The sequence below is a fragment of the Cottoperca gobio genome, chromosome 13 (assembly GCF_900634415.1).
Source record: "Cottoperca gobio chromosome 13, fCotGob3.1, whole genome shotgun sequence".
Lineage (NCBI taxonomy): Eukaryota > Metazoa > Chordata > Actinopteri > Perciformes > Bovichtidae > Cottoperca > Cottoperca gobio.
The window spans coordinates 3,681,889-3,705,933 of record NC_041367.1 but is presented as its reverse complement, the minus strand read 5'-3'; the positions used below and the strand labels follow the sequence as shown (position 1 = coordinate 3,705,933).

The following is a 24,045-nucleotide window of genomic DNA, read 5'->3' as shown; positions in this document are numbered from 1 at the left end:
CGTTTAGATTTAAAGATATGAATATATAAAACAAGTGTGTGTGACTTAATTTACACGACTCTAAAATGTATAGTGTCTCTGTCTGTCTGCACGGCAGCGCTCCTTAAACCAAATGTAAATACAATTCCTCAAGAGCTCTTAAACACAGAGTCATGAAGAGTGTGTTGAAGAAGAGTGTGTTGAAGAAGCACATTTCCTTTTTCTTTGAAATTAAATAGTTCTGTCACTTGGGAAAGATTTTCCAAAGTGTCTCTCTCTTCAGATCTGCATTGTTGTATGAAAGTGCTTCATTTCCACTCGGTCGCCCTTCGTTCTCTTTCCTCCCAGTACTAAGATCCGCACCAATTCTTCCCCCCCACCCCCCCATTCCAGCAGCTTCATTCTTCTCCCTGTATAATAGTGGATTCTCCACGGTGGATTTGCGGGGGGCTATTTTGGGCTATGCACTGGCTCCTACATGCACCACTGTAATCCAATTGTGATAGTGTTAATTTTTTAAAGCTTTATTATTGAAATTGCTGAGACCTAATTTTCTGATCCTGTCACCGTTGACGGCCGCTGTAATCAGCTAATTCAAGTTATTCCAGGCCATTAAGTCAATCGCAGGGATTGGCCGTGGTCACTGAAGCAGCGGGGAGCGAGGGGAACCATAATCTCTGCGTTGGATATATAACTTTTGTGTGCAGTCACACAGACAATCTATTTGTCTCAGTTAAAAAAACTCCTGAAGACTTTTGGTGTGTGTGTGTGTGTGTGTGTGTGTACGAGTGACCCACAGGAAGTCCTCTCAAAGGCATTTTAACGGCTCTATAAAGCTCTCGTGTTGTGTGGTTTATTTGTGTCCAGGTCCAGGTTCACATCAGTTTCAATGCAAGAACACTTTTATGAGTGGTTAGTAGAATACTAATGTTCTTGTGAATTGTGTTGCCATAGCTATGGAGTGCATGTGTATCTGGGGGGGGGGGTAATTATACCTCACACAGATTATCTTCTCTCTCGTGCCTAATCTGTGAATAGAAGTTAAACACCCCCCCCCCCCACATGCATTGTGTTACATACAGACGATAGGGCCTGAACTCACAAACACAACTCTTTTTTGACCACTTGGTTGCCAGGAAACTTCGCCAGAGTCTTTGAGAGTGAGGGATAATAAAAGAAAAGAATTGTGTGTGTGTGTGTGTGTGTGTGTGTGTGTGTGTGTGTGTGTGTGTGTGTGTGGCCTCTGCCACTTTCTGGGCTACTGGGGGCAGTTAGTTAACTCTCTCTGGGTGTGTGTGTGTGTATGTGTGTGTGCTGGAGCCAGGGCTGTTAGCGTTGATCGCTTCTCCGACGGCTCACACAAACCTCTGGACACAGGATCTCGTACGGAGCAGACCCAGGCCAGGCCAGGATGGACCAACCAGAGGCTGAGGATTTGATTTAAAATGTCATACAATTAAGAAGGATGTTTCGACACCTCAGAGCAGGGGGACTCTGGGAGTTTTCTGTGGACGGACAGGATGAAATTGGTCGTCTCGGTTAGTTTGAATTGTATTAACCGTGTGTTCAGCTCGACTGTATGGACACCTGCTTCACTGAGGTGCACACACCGACAGTGCTGGTCATTATGCAGTTATGTCCTGGTGCTGCGATGGCTTTTTGGACAGTTTGACTGCAGCGGATGATGCAACTTTAATAAACCCCAGATAGGAATCCAGCAGCAGTTTGGAGAGCGTTGACTGGACCTGAAGGGCCATCGAGGAAGAAGAGAGGACGACCCTGGTAAGTGGGTTTTGTTTGCCAACAGATATAAAAGCTATATTGTTTTATTTTAACTTGTACACGATTGAAAGCAGTCCCATAAATAAAAGACAGCAGCATGTTACGTTTGAACAAACAAGTCAGCATGTATTTCCAAACATATCTGTTGCAGGCTGATACCTGCCGTCAGTGTAAATGAAGACGTGGGTGAACTATCATATCAAGATCATGCTGCAGTTAATCAGATTTATAAAAAAAGATAATAGCTGCAGCGAAGCATTGCTTTGTGCTTTCATTACACAGCCTGTCATCTAAACCTCAGCTCAGTTTGATGCCACTTCCAATGAATTTGTCTCATAAACGTTTATGTCGAGCGGAAAATGATAAAAAACAAAACATTTGCTGTCTCCCCTTTGTAGTGTTCGTAGAAAGACACTTTTTCATCATCTTACATCCGTCTCAGACCTCAAACGTCCTTTTAATCAACACACACACACACACACACACACACACACACACACACACACACACACACACACACACACTTAAGAGACTTGACACCCTGCAGCCTCCTCTCCGGGGAACCTATTCACCCACGTTTTGAAATATATGTTGAAAATGAAAAGAGCTTTGGACACACACGGACATGTTTGGATGGAGAGAACAGAAGTGAGCTGCTGCTGTGTGATTATGATGACATGACAACCCGCAGTGAGACAGAGAGACGGTATGGGATGGAGTTACTCGATCTGGGAACAGCTTCTTTCGTCATGTAACACCGAGAAATGCAGGGAATCTATTATTTGACCTTCTCTGGTATCTTGGTGATTGATTGACAGGTCTGAGCTGTAACCATGGGATCGAGGATGGAGGTGGCACAGCTTGAGAGCAGGATGAACACTGAGGACTATAGAAAGCTTCAGGGCGTCTTCCTGGTGAGTGTTTTGTCACTTTAATAGTTTCATATTGCACCTTTTTCATTCACACAGGAAACACTAGAAGAAGAGTGTCATCATCTTTTCCTGTATCTCTGTTTACCACTATAACTGTACCACACCTCCAGGTCTCATAAGAACTGCTCTACATCCCAGAGTAGAGCCCGCAGCACATTGTGTTCCAACGCCAACTTTTGTTCATTATTGCGTGCAGACTATGTGCGATGTCTCCTGTCTCCTACAGGACCCCTCGGGTGCACCTCGCTCCTTGTCCAGAGCTGAATTCATCAATCTGGCTCGGTCATCCGTTGGTTGTGGCTCCGAGGAGGAATACGGCTTCCTGTTTGACAGCGTGGTCGTCACTCAGGAGCACCGCGGCCTCCTTCTGGACGTCGACGCCGTGAAGGAAGATGGACGCGTCGACTGGGGAGGCCTGTGCTCTTTTCTGCTACTGGAGCTTTCTGATAAAATGAAGAGCACCAGAACCAGGACGGGGCCCTGCTGGAAGACACCACGCACTTTGACCTGCCCGCATCGAGACCCGGTTCAAAAGGTGAAAGGTCACTGACCTCTTGGAGGCTTAAGAGAAGAAGAAGTTTGTTATAAAATGGGCAACATGTCCTAACCCTCATTTTATCTGCAAAACATTTTGACATTGTCTGACGGGAGAATCCAAAACTGCTGACTGGGTGGAATCCCACATTATTAAACATTGTGCGAGGAACGGTTCGAAGGTATTAGGGTCTTGCTCATCACACCTCTTTTGAGATAAATGGCTCTGGACTCCTTTAAGTTTAACATCTATCAATTAATATGTAAATGAAGCGGCTGGCGTAAAGCGCCTACTGCTGTGGATAAAGTGATGGCTCACCACTTTAATCTTTCAATCCTGAGAATGTCAAAATGTCACAATGTTGTGTAAGTTGTTTTTCAAATGGCCGGAAGGTTTTGACCCGTCCAGCTTCGATCAGTCGTAAAGAGGCGGACAGACTAATGGGGCTCAGAAGACACTGTCAGTAAAGTGGCACAACATAAGCCGGGTATTAAAACATATACTTAGAGCTCCTGTTTGTATATAACAAAAGATGAAATGACTGCGGAATATGAAAGAGTTGCTTGTGGCGTCGGACCCACAGAAAATTGCCTCAGCTCCACAGACCCTTTTAGCATCTTTCAGCAGCAACGACCTTTAACCCGGAAGTAAAACATTTACACATAAATCATAAGTTTAGCTTTTTATTCTACAAGTTTTTGGAACTCCACATATTTTCCCGTACAGAGTTTCTCCCATTGGTCGTACTGAATAGCTGAAACACACTTAAGGCAAGCCTGAAAAGTGTTCTTCATCACGAAGGCAGCATCCATTCGGCACATCTGAGAACAAGATTTGCTAGAAAATCATCGTAGCATAGAGTCACCAGCTGTTGATAAATAGGTAATTAGGATAATTAGAGATAAATACACGACAGTCTGAGAGATCCTATCAAGCCTGCAGTTGGCTGTGGGAACTGACTCAGTCTGCAGTAATTACATTGGTAGTACATCTAAGCCTTGACCTCTATTCTATAAGTATTAATAAAGCCTCTTCTTTCATTAAAGATATTCTCTCACACACAGTCAGCTCAAGCTTATTTTCTGCTGCTCTCAGTTCTTTTTTTCTTGTACTTTAGCCAATAAAATAGCATCATTCATTAAGCCTTTCTGCGTTATTGGTTTCAGCACAAAAGAACGTGCCAATGAGAGGAAGATTTAGGGTTGAGCTCACGTTTGAAGAAGTTATTTCTAGTGAAGTTTTATGGTTTAAGATTAGCAAGAAAGAATATATTTTAAATGTCACCCTAAAAGCCCACATTGTACTAATTAAGCTACATAACAAAGATCAATTGGACAAAAGTGAGTCTGTCGGATGCTTTGCCCAGTCTTAGATGTGTCCGGGTTCAAATGCTGTTGTTGTGTGATGTCCTCTGCTCTCCCCAGGTGTTGTACCTGCAGAGTTCAGGTCAGTATCTGACTGTGAGTAAAGGAGGAACTGTGGGGCTGCGGGACAGAGAGGACATGTCCCTCCTGCACACACATCGACTGCACAACAGCACGATCGCACCCAAAGACCTCTGGGTCACGGACATGGTGCTGCTGCACAACATACACAAGGTGACTTTCACTTGTGTTCACTTGTAACGTCCTGGTTGTGTTGCCACATTCTGGCTCTTGTGGCATTGTTTACTTTACACAACTGAGAAGAAAAAGAATGAATTAGTAGTTATTGGGTCAGATATTGTACTGTACAGAGGCTAACGAGCGTTCCTCTCAATCAATTAATAATAGATCAGTGGTTTCGGTTAATGACATGAAGCCTTTGCATAATGCTCAGAAAATAAACATAATTCTTTCAGTAATAAGACAATCAATTATTGAAATGTTTCATTAGCAATTCTTTAATCTACAGATTTGTGGGTGACAGATGTAATTTTGTTGTATAACACATATGAAGACTTTCCATCAATAATTCGTCTGAGGAATTGTTATTATATAATATTGATTAATTTAAGTGTTGTCTGTCCTAATGTCTCTCTATTTCTAATAAACTCTTTATTTTAATCTCAATGTTTTCCTTATTCTCAGATAGCTGTGTCTTTCACAAGTAAGGAGCTGTGCTTCTATGACATTCTGTCAAAACAGGACTTTGGGCTCAAGTATAAACTCCAGGTAACATATATAATAATAATAATAATAATAATAATAATATATATGTTCTAGTATTTTAGTTGTAGCATATACATATATATATATATATATATATATATATATATATATATATATATATATATATATATATATATATAATATATATATATAAATATATATATATATATGTATGCATGTAAATAAATATATAAATAAATATATATAATTTATTTATATATATATAATATATAATATATAATTTATTTATATATAAATAAATAAATATATAAATATATATATGTATATGTATGTATGTAAATAAATGTATAAATAAATATATATAATTTATTTATACATAAATACATATATTTAATATTATGTAACCTGAGAAAAGTGTGGATGGACATGAAATATTAAATTGTTCACGCCACTTCTCATCTTCTCTAGGGTTTAAAGTTTACTCCCTGGTGTCTAGACTACTGGGTGGATCCCTCTCAGCCGGACCGGGCTGTCCTCACTGTAGGAGACATCGGAGGACAGGTGATGCACAGAATGATGATAACAGAAAGAGGAGAACAAAGAGGGAGTCTTCAGTTTTCTGCATCATCTGTACAGTCCATTGTTCCATAAGCGTGTGTGTGTGTGTGTGTGTGTGTGTGTGTGTGTGTGTGTGTGTGTGTGTGTGTGTGTGTGTGTGTGTGTGTGTGTGTGTGTGTGTGTGTGTGTGTGTGTGATCCCAGGTCAGTGCGTTATATTTTACCTCAGCTCAGATCTCTCTGTTTGAGAGACTTAGTCTGAGGACGGACTCAGATTCAGCGGACATCATCCTGTGGGACGAGCTCGTCAAAGGAAAGCATCGCTCCTGTTACACTGTGACACACAAAGCGCACGCTCCTGCCTGGGTTAGAAAAGGTAGGAAATGCACGCACGCACGCACTTCTGGGGCCTCAGGTCAAAAAATATTTTTTATTAGTCGGACAGAATGAAAGCAAGGATATGAAATCAGCTGTTCAGATGACAGCGAGAAAGAGAGGGACACCTGCCGCTCACCTGAGAGGAGAGACTGTGCTTCAGTTTCACGACACCAACGGCTTATGCAACACCATGGAAACGCTTGGGAGTGTCTCTGTCACACACACACACACACACACACACACACACACACACACACACACTTTGGACTATTGGCATAAAGTCCCAGGCTTGAGGTCACGCCTCCTGAGACTCCCCACTTGAGCTCAGCCTGGGTATGAAAGTGGTCTCTTTAGTTGTATCCCGCTTGCATCATTTGCACGGAGCCCCTCTGAAGAGTCGTCGGGCTGTTTGATAATGATTCAGCCGAGGCAGTGCTCGGAGACTAGCTTGGCTGAGAGGGGACTTCCTGATGAAAGCGGAAACAACAAGAATAAAGTACATTTAAATAAGCACAACAAATGGGAAAACAATAAAAGGGGAAACAGAGGAGACAGTGGCAACACATTAAAAGCGCTGCGTAATTGAAATTTGCAGGCTGTGTGTGAAACACCAAGAGAGGGTGTATACTAAGATGTGTGTGTGTGTGTGTGTGTGTGTGTGTGTGTGTGTGTGTGTGTGTGTGTGTGTTTGAATACCTCTGGGGTGCTGCTGCTGTTCTTTTGAAGTTGCCCACCCTGCAGTATGAGTAGGCTGTGTACCATTAGACATGGCTGGTTATCCAGACCTCCAAACCTTCGGGCTCATGGGCCACCAGGGAGAGGAGGGAGGGGGGGGGATAGAGAGGAAAAGTGAGAGGAAATTAGGAGGAAATTGGGATGGACAAAGACCCATAAAGACAAGGAAGGAGAGCTGTAAGTGTGTGTCTGTGAAAGAGGAAAGCATTAACATATCCACATGATGTTGCGATCAAACGAATGAAAAAGAGCATTAAGGATAAACATCAGTGTGTAGGTAAAACCTCCCAAAATGTGCAGCCATTTGTTGCAGAACAAAAGAGCTTTGCTTTGATATAGATATCCAGTGACTGTCTGTTTTTAAATTATAAACTCACAGCAATACAAGTGTGACATTACATACAAGGCAGGACTAAAGCAGATGTGCAGTGTGTGCGTCTGCGTCACAGAGAGCTTGAGTTCTGATTTGTGTGTCAGTGAAAGAGAGAAGGCCTCATTAATCAATGATGAGTCATGCGACGCTGTCTGAAAATCCACTGATCTTTTTATTCTCAGGCGGGAGAAAAGACGTGGTGTATGAAATTTAATCAGACGAAATTATTTGCCCTAGCAATGCGGCCGATCTTTTGACCTGCGACTGTCACATGCCATCTCACAAGCCGCGCTTATTTGTGCAGTATTTGAAAGCTAAGCAGCTTCTAATGGAGACATGCGGCATCCAATTTAGCTGTTCTCAATCAAAGTGTTAATTGAGACAGATGGTGATGCAAGATCCATTACACTTTCTGTAACACCAGTGAGCAAATCAAACCGGCCTAATTCTATGCTGTGCTGAGCGCCTGTGGATTGGTTGGTTTACTATGTACAGCAGGGTTGCGGTCAATGCACATTTAGCCCAGCCAGAGAGTGGATGTCCTTCAGACTTCTGGAAGTTAAAACATTTAGGCAAGTACGAAGCAACTATTGAACAGTGTGTCATCATCAAAACATATTGCAATGTTGTTTTACATTGAATTTGTTGGAGTTGAAACTAATTTATTCCCTCCACGAGTAACTTCTGCTGCATTATTGCTCATCGTAGACGAGCTGCTTGGAAGCCAGTGGCTCCTTCTTGTACGATTGTTTTCTTATTCATTTTCTTAAAATGAGTTCATTCAGAGGATGTTAAGATTAAATATGTGCGGATGAACATTTGAATGATTTAGCCCTTTTGTTTCTCTGTCATATGGAGACTCAGGGTCTGTGGATGTTGTGTGAGAGAAAACAAGTTAACCAGGAGATCAGAAGTAAAGCACTTCTACATTTGAAACCATTGTAATGCCTCATTTTCTGTTCTTTTGTCTGTCACACCTAACTGACTTGCAGTACGTTACCTGGGCTCGCTGGAAGCCTTCGTGTCGTGCAGCACCAGGCCGCAGAGCAGCTTGGTGATCGGCTGGAGGGAAAAGGAAAGCAGGAGTCTACGAGTCACTTCTTTCTTTACCAAGAGGGGTGTGTGGGACCTGGACCACCACTGTGAACTCAATCTGATAGGTGGGGACCAATGTGTTCTCAGACACTTACTTATAATTATCATAAACTTTATTTGTGTTGCACCTTTTATACAAGAAATGCAGCACAAAGGGCTTTACACTGAGGGAAACCAGACTGATAGAACGCCATAATTAATGGAAATAAACGGTATAATAGGAATAAATAAGATCAATTGGATAAATAGATTAATTCCTGACTTTTCTACGCATACACAAATACACAGAGAGGCATCAAATGATCAAATTGAACGATCATTTTCTTGTGTGGGACTAAAGCAGTGTGGTTTCCTGCAATTAATGCTAATTTGGGACATTCTGATTGGTTGTAGCCACAGCAGGTGTGGATCATCAGGTCTTGCTGTGGAACCCGTATGTGACCTCGGAGCCGGTTTGTGTGCTCGGCGTGCACACGAGCCCCGTCACCGCGGTACGCTTCATGCAGACCAAGCAACAGCTGCTCAGCTACTCCAGAGATAAGGTAGGAGTGTGTGTCTGAGCGAGAAAAGATGATGTAATGATAAAGAGCCCTGTAATATTAATTGTGATACCTCGCTGTAATTACCGCCGAGGAAATAGGCCGTGGTGCAGATGATTGGAAGCCTTGTTTCACACTGTTGCTACTATAAGAGCTATCAGATCTCCTTTAAACCCCGATGCAAAGAGGAGCTGGTGCTGCTTTCCCTCTCCCCTCTTGTAGCACTGCATGTTTGCCTTCTCTTTTGCTTTTCTAAAGAGAATGAATATTTTACAAGTGATTTATGTTCCACCTGCCTTCTGCTCAAACACCATCTGCCTTTGCAAGAAACTCTAAAAGCTTTAACCCGGATTCCTCTGGAAGAGTTTGCAGAACAGTCCTCTTGTTGTGTGCCGTAAAGCAATATGGCAGAGTTCCTGTGCACAGACGATTGTATTTGTTCTGTAATTATAATAAAGTCTTGTGACGATGCATATAGCTTCTACCACTACACTACATCTGCTCACATCCTCTCCAGGTCCTGTGTCTGTGGGATGTAACTCATCAGCTGTGTGTTCACCGTCTGGCCGGTGTCTTCCCAAAGACCCAGGAGGACGCACACACGCTCCTGTTTCTGCACGAGGAGCGTCAACTCCTCTTGCTATCCTTCAACAGTCTGCTTCTCCTGCTGGAGACGACGAAGGAGGAGAAGAGGGCCAGCAGCCATGAGCACCCTGTTACCTGTGTGCTGTATAACAGTCTGTTCAGACAGGTATGCGGCTATTTCTGTGGTCTTAGGCCGGCACTATAGACGATGTTTGAAAGCTCATTCTTGACCTTTCCATTTGGTATCTGTTCCAGAGCTTTTGATCACATCACATGCTCTTCATCAGTAGATGGAGTTTATCTCTTGACGTAAGGGAAATGTTAAAATGTCCATTTTCTTCGAGCACTTTAAAGACTTTTGGTCGATTGTTCTCATATATTTGTTGATGAAGATCATGTAACGTATTCAAAAGCTACAGAACAGCTACTAAATGGACCTTGATGGTCAATTCTTCAACGACTTCTTCAAGCCGTTAAATGCAGAATTAATTTGTGCATCACGAAATGCAATGACATTAAATGCTGCCATGATACTGTTGCACAGAAATATAGCGTGTTTAGTGGAGACGCAGAGGTGTCCCAGAGAAATAATGCTTTCTAACTTGTGTCATTATTCTGATTTATTGCACGCTTTGCTCCCTTAACCCCGCTCTTTGACAGACCTGACATTAGTCTCCCACCCAGAACACAGATAAAAACAAATAGCTATTGCATCCAGTATGAACACGTCTTATTTTAAAAGACTGCATTCACTCTTGCTTTTATTCCCACTTGACAGCAGCATTAGTCGCATATTTTCTTCAGCGGCTTAGCACTAAAATAAAGTGTAACGAAGCGTGGAGAATTGTTTGGCTTTACAGAATACATCAGTGGAGCCTGGCTCTCTCGCAGCGCAGAGAGGATCAAACTCTTTCCCGTGATTGATATCCCCTCTCTGTTTCTGCAGGTAGTCAGCAGCGACTCTGCCTCCTCTGTGATCTGCTGGCTGCCCGACACGGGCCAAAAGGTCAAGCAGTTCCACCGCTGCCATGGCAACGCCGAAATATCCACCATGGCCCTGGATGGCACGCAGACCCGGCTGTTTACTGCAGGCACTGACGGAGAGGTCAAAGTAGGTGTACACACACACACACACACTCGTACAGCTGTGAACCATGTAGCTGCAGGACGATCCTCATGGAGATGCAAACTGACAGCGAATAGTGTGAATGAAAGTTTGACGGCAACATGTGAAGTGGAAGCTCATTGACTTTACCGCTGGTGGAGTGTTAGTGGGTCTGACACCTGGTCTCGGTCTGTCTGATGGCACCAGCTGCATGCCATTCTCTCGCTCCAACATAATGTCCCAGGAGGGAGCACCGTAGACCTTTAACAACTTGTTCCCATTCACAGCATTTATCAGCATTTATTTTTGATAAGAAAAAGAAAAAGTGAGTATTTGCATCAGACTTGCAGATGTATCAGCGGGCTGTACTGGTGGGACAGTCTTCTGCCACATGAGTGACATACCAGTTTCAAGCAGCACCTGCCATTAGGAAGCGGTTCAGTATGCATCATTGAACAATGAGTGACATGTTTGTGAGGGCGGACAGACGTACACCCAACAGTTATACCACTACAGGTATCGCCATGTCTCTCAAACTGAAGTGGCGGCATCGGACACTTTCTGGCTACCGTTTTGCTTTTGCATCATTGACATCACGTGTGTTTGGTTCTGCATGTTGACCCCATGCATACATATATTGTGCGTCTGTACCCTCTCTAGTTGTGTATGTGCACATGTGTGTGTCTTCTCGTGTTGACTGACTCCCGGCTCGGTGCAATTGTTCTCAACAGATGAGTAAAATAATTACGCTCATCGTAATCAATATAATCAACCACATGAGCCCTCCTGTGCACGTGAGAGCAGTGTCAGGTGTGCACTCGCTGTGCCATTAGAAACAAACGCACAAGTCATCCTCAGAAGACGCAGGCACCCCTCGGGCCAATTAGCAACAAGAAGCATCATCTCTCTTCTTCTCATCAACACTGAACCTGTGGTGTAGCAGTTAGGGCCATTCAGAATGAGACGTTTTGACCTTTTAATTACAGCGTTCCCATTGGGCCAATCAGTGTTGTTCTTTGTTAAATGCCACAACACAGATGCGTCATCGTGCAATAGTGTGACATATTACCTGAGCTGTCATGTTTGATGGATGTACAGTAGGAGAGTGGCTTGATTTAGTTTGTATCCTCATGTGGGCGGCCAAACGACATTCTCATTTCAGAAGATTGAATACAACCGTTGCTATTTCTGTTACCTCTTATCCAAGATAATAAGTAGTACATAATGTGAGTGTTGTTCCTGCTGCAGGTGTGGGACTTCAATGGCCGCTGCCTCCACAGAATGAACGCCGGCCTGGGTCGGTCTGTGGGGATCTCGCAGATCCTGCTGCTGAAGAGGAGTATACTGGTGATGGGCTGGCAGAGGTACTGTAGATGTGTGTATTTATATACTGAAAAACTAAAAATGTGTGCAAACTTAAGACCCCAGAGGTGAATATCGGGAGTTTTAATGCAGCAACACAATCGTAAACTGTGTGTTCACACGTAGTGTATTCATTCAACCTTTATTTATCCCGAGGAATCATTGAGGGCATTAACCTGACGCGCCAGATGGTTTGTTGCACACAACCATCTGAGAGGCAGTCATTGGAAACTGTTTGGAAAAGGTCAGGCATTTTCAAAAAACCCTTGGCAGGTGCTTGGATGCAGCTCCTCACAGGACGCTGATTGATCTGAGCCACGTTGGATCGGACACAAACGCATTACTTGAAGCCTAACGAGACGGATTTTCATCTGATCTTGTGACCGTGAAAGGTAATGAGGGGCTGCCCTCGTCTTCAATGATGGCGAGAGTACAATTTAAACACCATAAATAACACCAGAAATAATTGACCAGAATTTCAATTGAAAGAGAGAGAGTGTGTGTGTGTGTGTGTGTGTGTGTGTGTGTGTGTGTGTGCGTGTGTGTGTCCTCCTGCTCCCTCTGCCTGCCGACGACTCAGAGCCAACCAGACATCTGGACTCTAACGAGTATCACTACCTCATATTGTGTGTTTTAATACCTACATTACATCTGCTCTTCATCTTCATCATCATGATTTCACACCCTGTGAGCTGAACTCAGCAGTGTGCTGTCATCAAGTTATACGACTCCCTTTCTTTCTCTTACCACACACACACACACACACACACACGCACACACACACTCTGGGGTGTCACGGTGGTGAAGAGAACATAGACGACAGATCAGCAGCAGTAAAAGGAAATACTGCCGTCATGACTTTCATCCCTCGTATGGTTTCCTGTTTCCTCACACCCTCCCAGAGTTAAATCCACATCGTGCTGTGTGTCACACGGCCTCTCATTCAAAGACTTCTGCTGCTCATATGAGCTCATGCGGGTTGAAATATCCACATCCCACTGATGCACATATCCCTCAGTTTGAAACAACATGTTTCATATGCACGGGGTCTTCTGTGGGGTAAAGGAACAGCTTCCATGTTCATTACAAACTCTGTCCTGATGCATAGCGTTTGTAAAAGTTTGAATCTGTTGCATTGGAATATCCTTAATATTAATGTCAAATTCAATCTCGACTAGTAAAGATCTGTCTCTTTTATAAATGGTGAGAAAATGCAAAAACTCCCCTTTTAGGATAGAACATTTTAAAGTCCAGATGTAACTTTTTTTATTTTGATATGTGCACGTTGTACTATTAACACGGCTACCGGCACTACTATTACTATTACTCAGAAACCCTTTATTTGTCCCACGACGGGGAAATGTACGTTGTTACAGCAAAGAGCAAGAGGGTAAAGTGGCGAGTAACAGTTACTGTAGGATCGCTGCTGATACTTCAGCTACTTCTATTATTGTCACAACTCACAACCACTCATGACGGAGGCTTAATTCTGTGACTGTTGCGACACCAAATTAATCCATAGTGAAGCATACATATACCATACACAAGGTACAGGCAGATACGGCATCGCTCATAACACACACGCGCACACACACACACACACACACACACACACATTCTCAGTCAGAGATAAAGCAACTGGAAAACTTTTTCTCTTCACATGTTTCAATCAACATATTCTGTAAAGAAAGTCTGAGGTTTTGTATATGTGACACAGCTTTACTCCTTCCTCTCTCTTCTCCCCCCCCCCCACACCCTCTCTCTGTCTCCCCCCCCCCCACACCTTCTCTGTCTCCGTCTCTGTAGGATGTTCACAGTTTTCCGTCTGCATTCCTTCTCGCAGTCTTTTGTTGAACCGTCAGAGTGGAAGGGAGGCGTGCAGCATCGCAGCGACGTGCTCTGTGCCGCATTCCAGCCTCCACAGACTCTGGTCACAGGTGTGTGTGTGTGTGTGTGTGTGTGTGTGTGTGTGTGTGTGTGTGTGTGTGTGTAACGTGACGAGCAAGTCCAATGACTTTTTGTGACTACTACAGTACTAAGTGCTACTGTCATGAGAGTGCACGTTCATGTGTGCTCCTGTATTTCTGTGTGTTGTTTTATAACATAAGATGCTTTCATGCAGAGGAAAGAGAGAGATGGAAAAAGGGGAAAGAAACAAATGAAAATGAAAATGAAAATGAACTGGGAGCAGTTATCTGCTGATTAAAGTAAGTGGTGTTATCAAAGGACTCAAGCTCCACACGTCGCTCTCTGCTGGAAATAGCTGTGTGTCTGTGCACGTGTGTCTATGCACGTGTGTCTGTGCACGTGTGTCTGTGCACGTGTGTCTGCAGAAAGACTTAAGCTGCGTTACAAATCGCAGATCTTTTCTTTTTACTTTTAGTGCATACTGCAGCTGCCCTTACAAAGTGCTGTACTGGTGCATGCAGTACTTCATCCTTACATGGCGCCTTGAACTTTGACCCTCTTGCTCATATTTCTGCTGTGCAAAGGATTGTGGGTCAGAATAGCCAGAAAAGTATGCTGGCTTAAATACTGCAAAATCCGACCAGCTGCAGGACATCCTGGTGTTTTGGGCATTCTGCATTTGACATACTATATATAGTATATAGTTCTCTGGCATGTATGGTCGTGTGGCTGTTGGAACGCAGCGTTAGTATATTTCACAATCAGTCAGAAGTACAACTTTGCTTCTACGTGGGCCTCTACAGCCTTGTATTCCTACGAATACAACTTAACGGTTTGTTAACACACTGCATTTTAGCATCTTTACTAAATGCCAAACTATTTTCATATTATAGATGCAAGTAAAATGTATAACTGAATTTAAAATGATCTAATTAGAGACTCACTGGTTTGACAGACCTGCCAGACACATTTTAGTGCTTTGTTAGTCTCACTGCTGAAAGATGCAGTATTTTAGACTTTAGAAATCCGTACTTTCCTCCTCAGACAACAGTTTCCTTCTCTCTGTTCTGAGCTGACATTTTCCTCCACCACAGGCCGAACCTTTACATGTCAGAGCCCATTAATTGGCAAGTTTTGTCCTAATTAAATTCTTAATTAGAGCTGTATTAAAGGCAGGTGAACTGGAAAGGTCAAGCAGTGTACAGCATGTGATTTAAACCCACATGCAGTTCTCTGCTCGGCGCTAACGCTCGTCTAATAAGATAGTTTATTTCCTAGTCTTTACTTGTATTTACAGATCTTCTGTGCGTGTGAGAGAAAGAAAGAAAAGTGTGCAGAAACACCGGCTGATGGAAGACGAGCAGCTTTCTCTCTCCTTTCGATCACTCCATTTCTTTACGTCACTTCTGTGAGTTTAGTCTGATTTTTACAGTTTGTGATTTTGAGGATTGTGGAATTGGAGCCTGCGGCGCTTCATCGCCGATTGCCGAGCTGCGTCACATCGAGCCACTCCACCAGCAGCCTCCGTTAACCAGAGCAACAAAACACGTGCATGTTGCCTTTTAACAAAAACCATCTTAGCAAAAGATAAGCAGAATTCTGTGAAGGTATGCAAAGATATAAAACTAAAAGAACAGCAAGACTCCGAAGCACTCATCACATTCTTACATTGTTCTGCCCGAGGGATTGAACTGACAGTCCTCCAGTCACTGGTTCACTTCTATAACCATCAAACTTCAAACGCTCTGCTTCTTAGTTTGTGGAGTTGTGTCACTTTGGCTCACGCACTGAAAGTTCAGTTTCAGTTTACCAGTCTTAAACGGCAGACCTTCTCTGGCCTTCTGGGACGCGTCAATCCCGGAAAAAAGTACAGAGAGTGTCAAAGTGAGAGATGGAGGTGGAAAGGTAGATAAGAGTGGGTGTTCTCCAAGCTGGAGGGAGAAATGGTTCGGAACAAAATGAATAGCTGGAGCTGTAAGAAGAACAATTCATGAGCCACTGTGTGAACTTGGAAACTTCTTCAAAGTTCGCTCCCCAATTTCTTCTTCAGTGTGTTCGGCTCCTCTCTTTGCCTGCTTCCTCTCGAACTGACACTCCCCGTTCACTTCTGTTTATTTCTTTACCTCATCTCCCTAGTTAGCCTGCTGCATTTCTACCGCCCACACACACACACACACACACACACACACACACACACACACACACACACACACACACACACAGCCCCACGCTGCACCCTCCACCTCCAATTTAATCCACATGCCCAATTTAAATTATGTTTATTAGCGCTCTCTCTGTGGGAGTGAGGGGAAATGAGACATAGTACGTTCTGTCTTTCAAGCGTGTGTGTGTGTGTGTGTGTTTTGTAAGGCTGCAGGGGTGTAGGTTTGTATATGCTAGAAAGAGAAAATAAAAGGATGTTTTAAGGTGTGTTTGTATACGTAGCTCTCTGAAATGTGACAGTGTGATTGCATTTTCGGGCTTAAACCAAATCACTGAATCCTTTGGTTAATAGTCTACAGAAGAAAAGCTGTGATTGAATATTTTGCAGTTTGCCAGCAAGAAATCCTTTTTTTTCTGTGATTTATTTCCTTAACTCTCTGATTTCCTAAAGAGAGAAAAAAGATAAAACCAGCATGTTGTGGTTGCCAAATCTGTGACCTTGCATTTTGTAATGTTTTCTGTCGTCAGAGGAACGGCTTCAACTTCTCTCGTTAAAAACAATCATAAAATGATGCAATTCATCCATAAATCCCTCCCACGCTTTAATATCCCGTGCATCGCTCTCTCTTCCTCTGGCCTTTTGGGCAGCCGTGATAAAAGGATGAATGACGTTCATTTTCTACGTTTCCACACTTATCAACTGGAAAACTGAAGCAAACGGTGGACGTGAACTCTGTGTTATTGTCTACATTAACTCTCTTCGCTAATTCTTTCTTCCACAAATCCGTGGAGCACAAAGACGACGCCCCAAAAGCGATGACGCATTAGTTTCAGATGCCAGCACATTTCTTCAGGGTTGCAGTGAGTAATGCTGTTTTCACATCAAAGCATGTATGCTGCCAAATTATGTGTTAGCTGTGTGCCGGTGGTGGCATCAAGGCCACCAGTGACAAAAGTCAATTTAAAGTTCTGTTGGACACACACATGCTCAGGACTAAGTGGTGTGTGTGTGTGGTGGTGTGTGTGTGTGTGTGTGTGTGTGTGTGTGGGTGTGTGTGTTGTGTGGTGTGTGTGTGTGTGTGTGTGTGTGTGTGTGTATACAAGCATCTGTTTGTTTGTGTCTCAAGTTGAATAAAGTTTGCAGCAGAGCAACTTGGCTGATGTGGACTGAAGCCTCCTCTATCCATATTCAGAGGTCTTTGCTAGGTTCCGCTTGGCTACACACACACACACACACCACACACAACACACACACACACACCACACACACACACCACACACACACACACAGCAGGGGTACATGTACACAGGGGTCCTGTGTACCCTCGTCAGTCTCCCTCCCCCCCCCCCTTTCCACTCTTCTTCTTCTTCCCTCGGATCCCCTTAATCCTCCATGGCTGAACACCTTCCAAGCGACCAACTTGTCTGAACTTTGATGGACTTGCCAAATATGTTTTAGAAATGGAAATGCGAGCGTAGAAAGGGTTTAAATGAGGAAAACGACTGATAAGAACGCCATAATTAATGGAAATAACCTTAATCGAATAAATAAGATCACTGGATAAAATATTAATTCCTGACTTTTCTACGCATACACAAATACACAGAGAGGCATCAAATGATCAATTGAACGATCATTTTCTTGTGTGGGACTAAAGCAGTGTGGTTTCCTGCAATTAATGCTAATTTGGGATCTCGATTGGTTGTAGACACAGCAGTGGTGGATCATCAGGTCTTGCTGTGGAACCCGTATGTGACCTGGAGCCGGTTGTGTGCTCGGCGTGCACACGAGCCCGTCACCGGTACGCTTCATGCAGACCAAGCAACAGCTGCCTCAGCTACTCCAAGATAAGGTAGGAGTGTGTGTCTGAGCGAGTAAAGTGATGTAATGATAAAGAGCCCTGTAATATTAATTGTGATACCTCGCTGTAATACCGCCGAGGAATAGGCCGTGTTGCAGATGATTGGATATTGAAGCCTGTTTCACACTGTTGCTACTATAAGAGCTACAGATCTCCTTTAAACCCCGATGCAAGAGGAGCTGGTGCTGCTTTCCCTCTCCCCCTCTTGTAGCACTGCATGTTTTGCCTTCTCTTTGCTTTTCTAAGATAATGAATATTTTACAAGTGATTTATGTTCCACCTGCTTCTGCTCAAACACCATCTGCCTTTGCAAGAGAACTCTAAAAGCTTTAACCCGGATTCCTCTGGAAGAGTTTGCAGAACAGTCCTCTTGTTGTGTGCCGTAAAGCAATATGGCAGAGTTTCCTGTGCACAGACGATTGTATTTGTTCTGTAATTATAAAAAGTCTTGTGACGATGCATATAGCTTCTACCACACACTACATCTGCTCAATCATCTCCAGGTCCTGTGTCTGTGGGATGTAACTCATCAGCTGTGTGTTCATCGTCTGGCCGGTGTTTCCCAAAGACCCAGGAGGACGCACACACGCTCCTGTTTCTGCAGAGGAGCGTCAACTCCTCTTGCTATCTTCAACAGTCTGCTCTCCTGTGGAGACGACGAGGAGGAGAAGAGGGCCACAGCCATGAGCACCCTGTTACCTGTGTGCGTATAACAGTCTGTCAGACAGGTATGCGGCTATTTCTGTGTCTTAGGCCGGCACTATAGACGAGTTTGAAAGCTCATTCTTGACCTTTCCATTTGGTATCTGTTCCAGAGCTTTGATCACATCACATGCTCTTCATCAGTAGATGGAGTTTATCTCTTGACGTAAGGGAAATGTTAAAATGTCCCATTTTCTTCGAGCACTTTAAAGACATTTTGCCGATTGTTCCTATATTTGTTGATGAAGATCATGTAACGTATTCAAAAGCTACAGAACAGCTACTAAATGGACCTTGATGGTCATTCTTCAACGACTTCTTCAAACCGTTTTAAATGCCGAATTAATTTGTGCATCACGAAATGCAATGAATTAAATGCTGCCATGATACGTTGCACGAAATAGTAGCGTGTTTAGTGGAGACGCGAGGTGTCCCAGAGAAATAATGCTTTCTACTTGTGTCATGTATTCTGATTTATTGCACGCTTGGCTCCCTTAACCCCGCTCTTTGACAGAACCTGACATGTCTCCCACCCAGAACACAGATAAAAACAAATAGCTATTGCAATCCAGTAGTATGAACACGTCTTATTTTAAAAGACTGCAGTTCACTCTTGCTTTTATTCCCACTTGCAGCGACATTAGTCGCATATTCTTCAGCGGCTTAGCATCTACTAAAATAAAGTGTAACGAAGCGTGGAGCTTGTTTGGCTTTACAGAATACATCAGTGGAGCCTGGCTCTCTCGAGCGCAGAGAGGATCAAACTCTTTCCCGTGATTGATATCCCCTCTCTGTTTCTTCTGCAGTATCAGCAGCGACTCTGCCTCCTCTGTGATCTGCTGGCTGCCCGACACGGGCCAAAGGTCAAGCAGTTCCACCGCTGCCATGGCAACGCCGAAATATCCACCATGGCCCTGGATGCACGCAGACGGCTGTTTACTGCAGGCACTGACGGAGAGGTCAAAGTAGGTGTAACACACACACACACACACTCGTACAGCTGTGAACCATGTAGCTGCAGCCGACTCCTCATGGAGATGTCAAACTGACAGCGAATAGTGTGAAATGAAAGTTTGACGGCCGAACATGTGAAGTGGAAGCTCTCATTGACTTACCGCTGGTGGAGTGTTAGGTCTGACACCTGGTCTCGGTCTGTCTGATGGCACCAGCTGCATCCATTCTCCTCGTCCAACATAATGTCCCCAGGAGGGAGCACCGTAGACCTTTAAAACTTGTTCCCATTCACAGCATTAATCAGCATTATTTTGATAAGAAAAAGAGAAAAAGTGAGTATTTGCATCAGACTTGCAGATGTATCAGCGGGCTGTACTGGTGGGACAGTCTCTGCCACATGAGTGACATACCATTTCAAGCAGCACCTGCATTAGGAAGCGGTTCATCTGCATCATTGAAAATGAGTGACATGTTTGTGAGGGCGCAGACGTACACCCAACAGTTATACCACTACAGTATCGCCATGTCTCTCAAACTGAAGTGGCGGCATCGGACACTTTCTGGCTACCGTTTTGCTTTTGATCATTGACATCACGTGTGTTGGGTTCTGCATGTTGACCCCCATGCATACATATATTGTGCGTCGTGTACCCTCTCTAGTTGTGTATGTGCACATGTGTGTGTCTCTCGTGTTGACTGACTCCCGGCTCGGTGCAATGTTCTCAACAGATGAGTAAAATAATTACGCTCATCGTAATCAATATAATCAACCACATGACCCTCCTGTGCACGTGAGATGCAGAGTGTCAGTGTGCACTCGCTTGCCATTAGAACAAACGCACAAGTCATCCAGAAGACGCGGCACCCCTCGGGCCAATTAGCAACAAGAAGCATCATCTCTCTTCTTCTCATCAACACTGAACCTGTGGTGTAGCAGTTAGGGCCATTCAGAATGAGACGTTTTGACCTTTAATTACACGTTTCCATTGGGCCATCAGTGTTGTTCTTTGTTAAATGCCAAAACACAGAGCGTCATCGTGCAACAGTGTGACATATACCTGAGCTGTCATGTTTGATGGATGTACAGTAGGAGAGTGGCTGATTTAGTTTGTATCCTCATGTGGGCGGCCAAACGACATTCTCATTTCAGAAGATTGAATACAACCGTTGCTATTTCTGTTACCTCTTATCAAGATAATAAGTGTACATAATGTGAGTGTTGTTCCTGCTGCAGGTGTGGGACTTCAATGGCCGATGCCTCCACAGAATGAACGCCGGCCTGGGTCGGTCTGTGGGGATCTCGCAGGTCCTGCTGCTGAAGAGGAGTATACTGGTGATGGCTGGCAGAGTACTGTAGATGTGTGTATTTATATACTGAAAAAATAAATGTGTGCAAACTTAAGACCCCAGGTGAATATCGGGAGTTTTAATGCAGCAACACAATCGTAAACTGTGTGTTCACACGTAGTGTATCATTCAACCTTTTTTATCCCGAGGATCATTGAGGGCATTAACCTGACGCGCCAGATGGGTTTGTTGCACACAACATCTGAGATGGCAGTCATTGAAACTGTTTGGAAAAGGTTCAGCATTTTCAAAAACCCTTGGCAGGTGCTTGGATGCAGCGCTCCTCACAGGACGCCTGATTGATCTGAGCCACGTTGGATCGGACACAAACGCATTACTTGAAGCCTAACGAGACGGATTTTCATCTGATCTTGTGACCGTGAAAGGTAATGAGGGGCTGCCTCGTCTTCAATGATGGCGAGAGTACAATTATAACACCATAAATAACACCAGAAATAATTGACCAGAATTTCAATTGAAAGAGAGAGTGGGTGTGTGTGTGTGTGTGTGTGTGTGTGTGTGTGTGTGCATCCTGCTCCCTCTGCCTGCCGACGACTCAGAAGCCAACCAGACATCTGGACTCTAACGAGTATCACTACACTATATGTGTGTTTTAATACCTACATTACATCGCTCTTCATCTTCATCATCATGATTTACACACCTGTGAGCTGAACTCAGCAGTGTGCTGTCATCAAGTTATACGACTCCTCTTTCTCTTCACACACCACACACACACACACACAGCACACACACACTCTGGGGTTGTCACGGTGGTGAAGAGAACATAGACGACAGATCAGCAGAGTAAAAGGAAATACTGCCGTCATGACTTCATCCCTCGTATGGTTTCCTGTCTCCTCACACCCTCCCAGAGTTAAATCCACCATCGTGCTGTGTGTCACACGGCCTCTCATTCAAAGACTTCTGCTGTGCTCATATGAGCTCATGGGGTTGAAATATCCACATCCCACTGATGCACATATCCTCAGTTTGAAACACATGTTTCATATGCACGGGTCTTCTGTGGGGTAAAGGAACAGCTTCCTGTTCATTAAAACTCGTCCTGATGTCATAGCGTTGTTATAAAAGTTTGAATCTGTTTGCATGGAATATCCTTAATATTAATGTCAATATTCAACTCTCGCTAGTAAAGATCTGTCTCTTTTTATAAATGGTGAGAAAATGCAAAACTCCCCTTTTCGGATAGAACATTTAAAGTCCAGATGTAACTTTTTTTATTTTTGATATGTGGCACGTGTATCTTAACACGGGGCTCCGGCACTACTATTACTCTTTACTCAGAACCCTTATTTGTCCCACGACGGGGAAATGTACGTTGTTACAGCCAAAGAGCAAGAGGGTAAAGTGGCGATGAGTAACAGTTACTGTGATCGCTGCTGATACTTCAGCTACTTCTATTATTGTCACAACTCCAACCACTCAGGACCGGAGGCTTAATTCTGTGACTGTGCGACACCAAATTAATCCATAGTGAGCATACATATACCATACACAAGGTACAGCAATAACGGCATCGCTCATAAACACCGCACACCCACACAACACACACACCACACATTCTCAGCAGAGATAAAGCACTGGAAAACTTTTTCTCTTCACATGTTTCAATCAACATATTCTGTAAAGAAAGTCTGAGGTTTTGTATATGTGACCACAGCTTATTCCTTCCTCTCTCTCTCTCCCCCCCCCCACACACCCTCTCTCTGTCCCCCCCCACACCTTCCTGTCTCCGTCTCTGTATGGATGTTCAGTTTTCCGTCTGCATTCCTTCTCGCAGTCTTTTGTTGAACCGTCAGAAGTGGAAGGGAGGCGTGCAGCATCGCAGGACGTTGCTCTGTGTTCGCATTCCAGCCTCCACAGACTCTGGTCACAGGTGTTGTTGTGTGTGTGTGTGTGTGTGTGTGTGTGTGTGTGTGTGTTGTGTGTAACGTGACGAGCAAGTCCAATGACTTTTTGTGACTACTACAGTACTAGTGCTACTGTCATGAGAGTGCACGTTCATGTGGTGCTCCTGTATTTCTGTGTGTGGTTTTTATAACATAAGATGCTTTCATGCAGAGGAAAGAGAGGATGGCAAAGGGAGGAAAGAAACAATGAAAATGAAAATGAAAATGACTGGGAGCAGTTATCTGCTGATTAAAGTAAGTGGTGTTTATCAAGACTCAAGCTCCACACGTCGCTCTTCTGGAATAGCTGTGTGTGCTGTGCACGTGTGTCTTGCACGTGTGTCTGTGCACGGGTTGTCTGTGCACGTGTGTCTGCAGAAAGACTTAAGCTGCGTTACAATCGCAGATCTTTTCTTTTTACTTTTAGTGCATACTGCAGCTGCCCTTACAAAGTGTGTACTGGTGCCATGCGTACTTCATCCTTCATGGCGCCTTGAACTTTGACCCTCTTGCTCATATTTCTGCTGTGCAAGGATTGTGGGTCAGAATAGCCAGAAAGTATGCTGGCTTAAATACTGCAAAATCCGACCCAGCTGCAGGACATCCTGTGTTTTGGGCACCCTTTCTGCATTTGACATTAATATAATAGTATATAGTTCTCTGGCATGTATGGTCGTGTGGCGTGTTGGAACGCAGCGTTGTATATTTTCAAATCGTCAGAGTACAACTTTGCTTCTACGTGGGCTCTTACATCCTTGTATTCCTACGAATACAACTTAACGGTTTGTTAACACACTGCATTTTTAGCATCTTTACTAATGCCAAAATATTTCATATTATGATAAGTAAAATGATAACTGAATTAAAATGATCTATTAGCGTACTCACTGGTTTGACAGACCTGCCAGACACATTTTAGTGCTTTGTTGTCTCACTGCTGAAGATGCAGTATTTTAGATTTAGAAATCCGTACTTTCTCCTCAGACAACAGTTTCCTTCTCTCTGTTCTGAGCTGACATTTTCCTCCACCACCGGCCGAACTTACATGTCAGAGCCATTATTGGCACGGACTCAGATTCAGCGGACATCATCCTGTGGGACGAGCTCGTCAAGGAAAGCATCGCTCCTGTA

The 24,045-nt window shown here is 43.9% G+C and overlaps 1 protein-coding gene across 1 annotated transcript; it reads left to right on the top strand.

Moving 5' to 3' along the window:
* The first annotated feature begins 1,493 nt into the window (after positions 1-1,493).
* LOC115017751 (WD repeat-containing protein on Y chromosome-like) lies at positions 1,494-21,014 on the top strand. The gene is made up of 17 exons (XM_029446437.1): positions 1,494-1,517; positions 1,686-1,761; positions 2,580-2,675; positions 2,920-3,228; positions 4,653-4,826; positions 5,298-5,381; positions 5,808-5,900; positions 6,101-6,272; positions 8,375-8,542; positions 8,871-9,019; positions 9,534-9,767; positions 10,548-10,712; positions 11,955-12,070; positions 13,875-14,005; positions 17,904-17,992; positions 19,510-19,668; positions 20,892-21,014. Exons 3-17 carry the CDS (start codon positions 2,595-2,597, stop codon positions 21,012-21,014), a joined length of 2,247 nt encoding a protein of 748 aa, XP_029302297.1. The 5' UTR covers positions 1,494-1,517; positions 1,686-1,761; positions 2,580-2,594.
* The last annotated feature ends 3,031 nt before the right edge of the window (positions 21,015-24,045 follow it).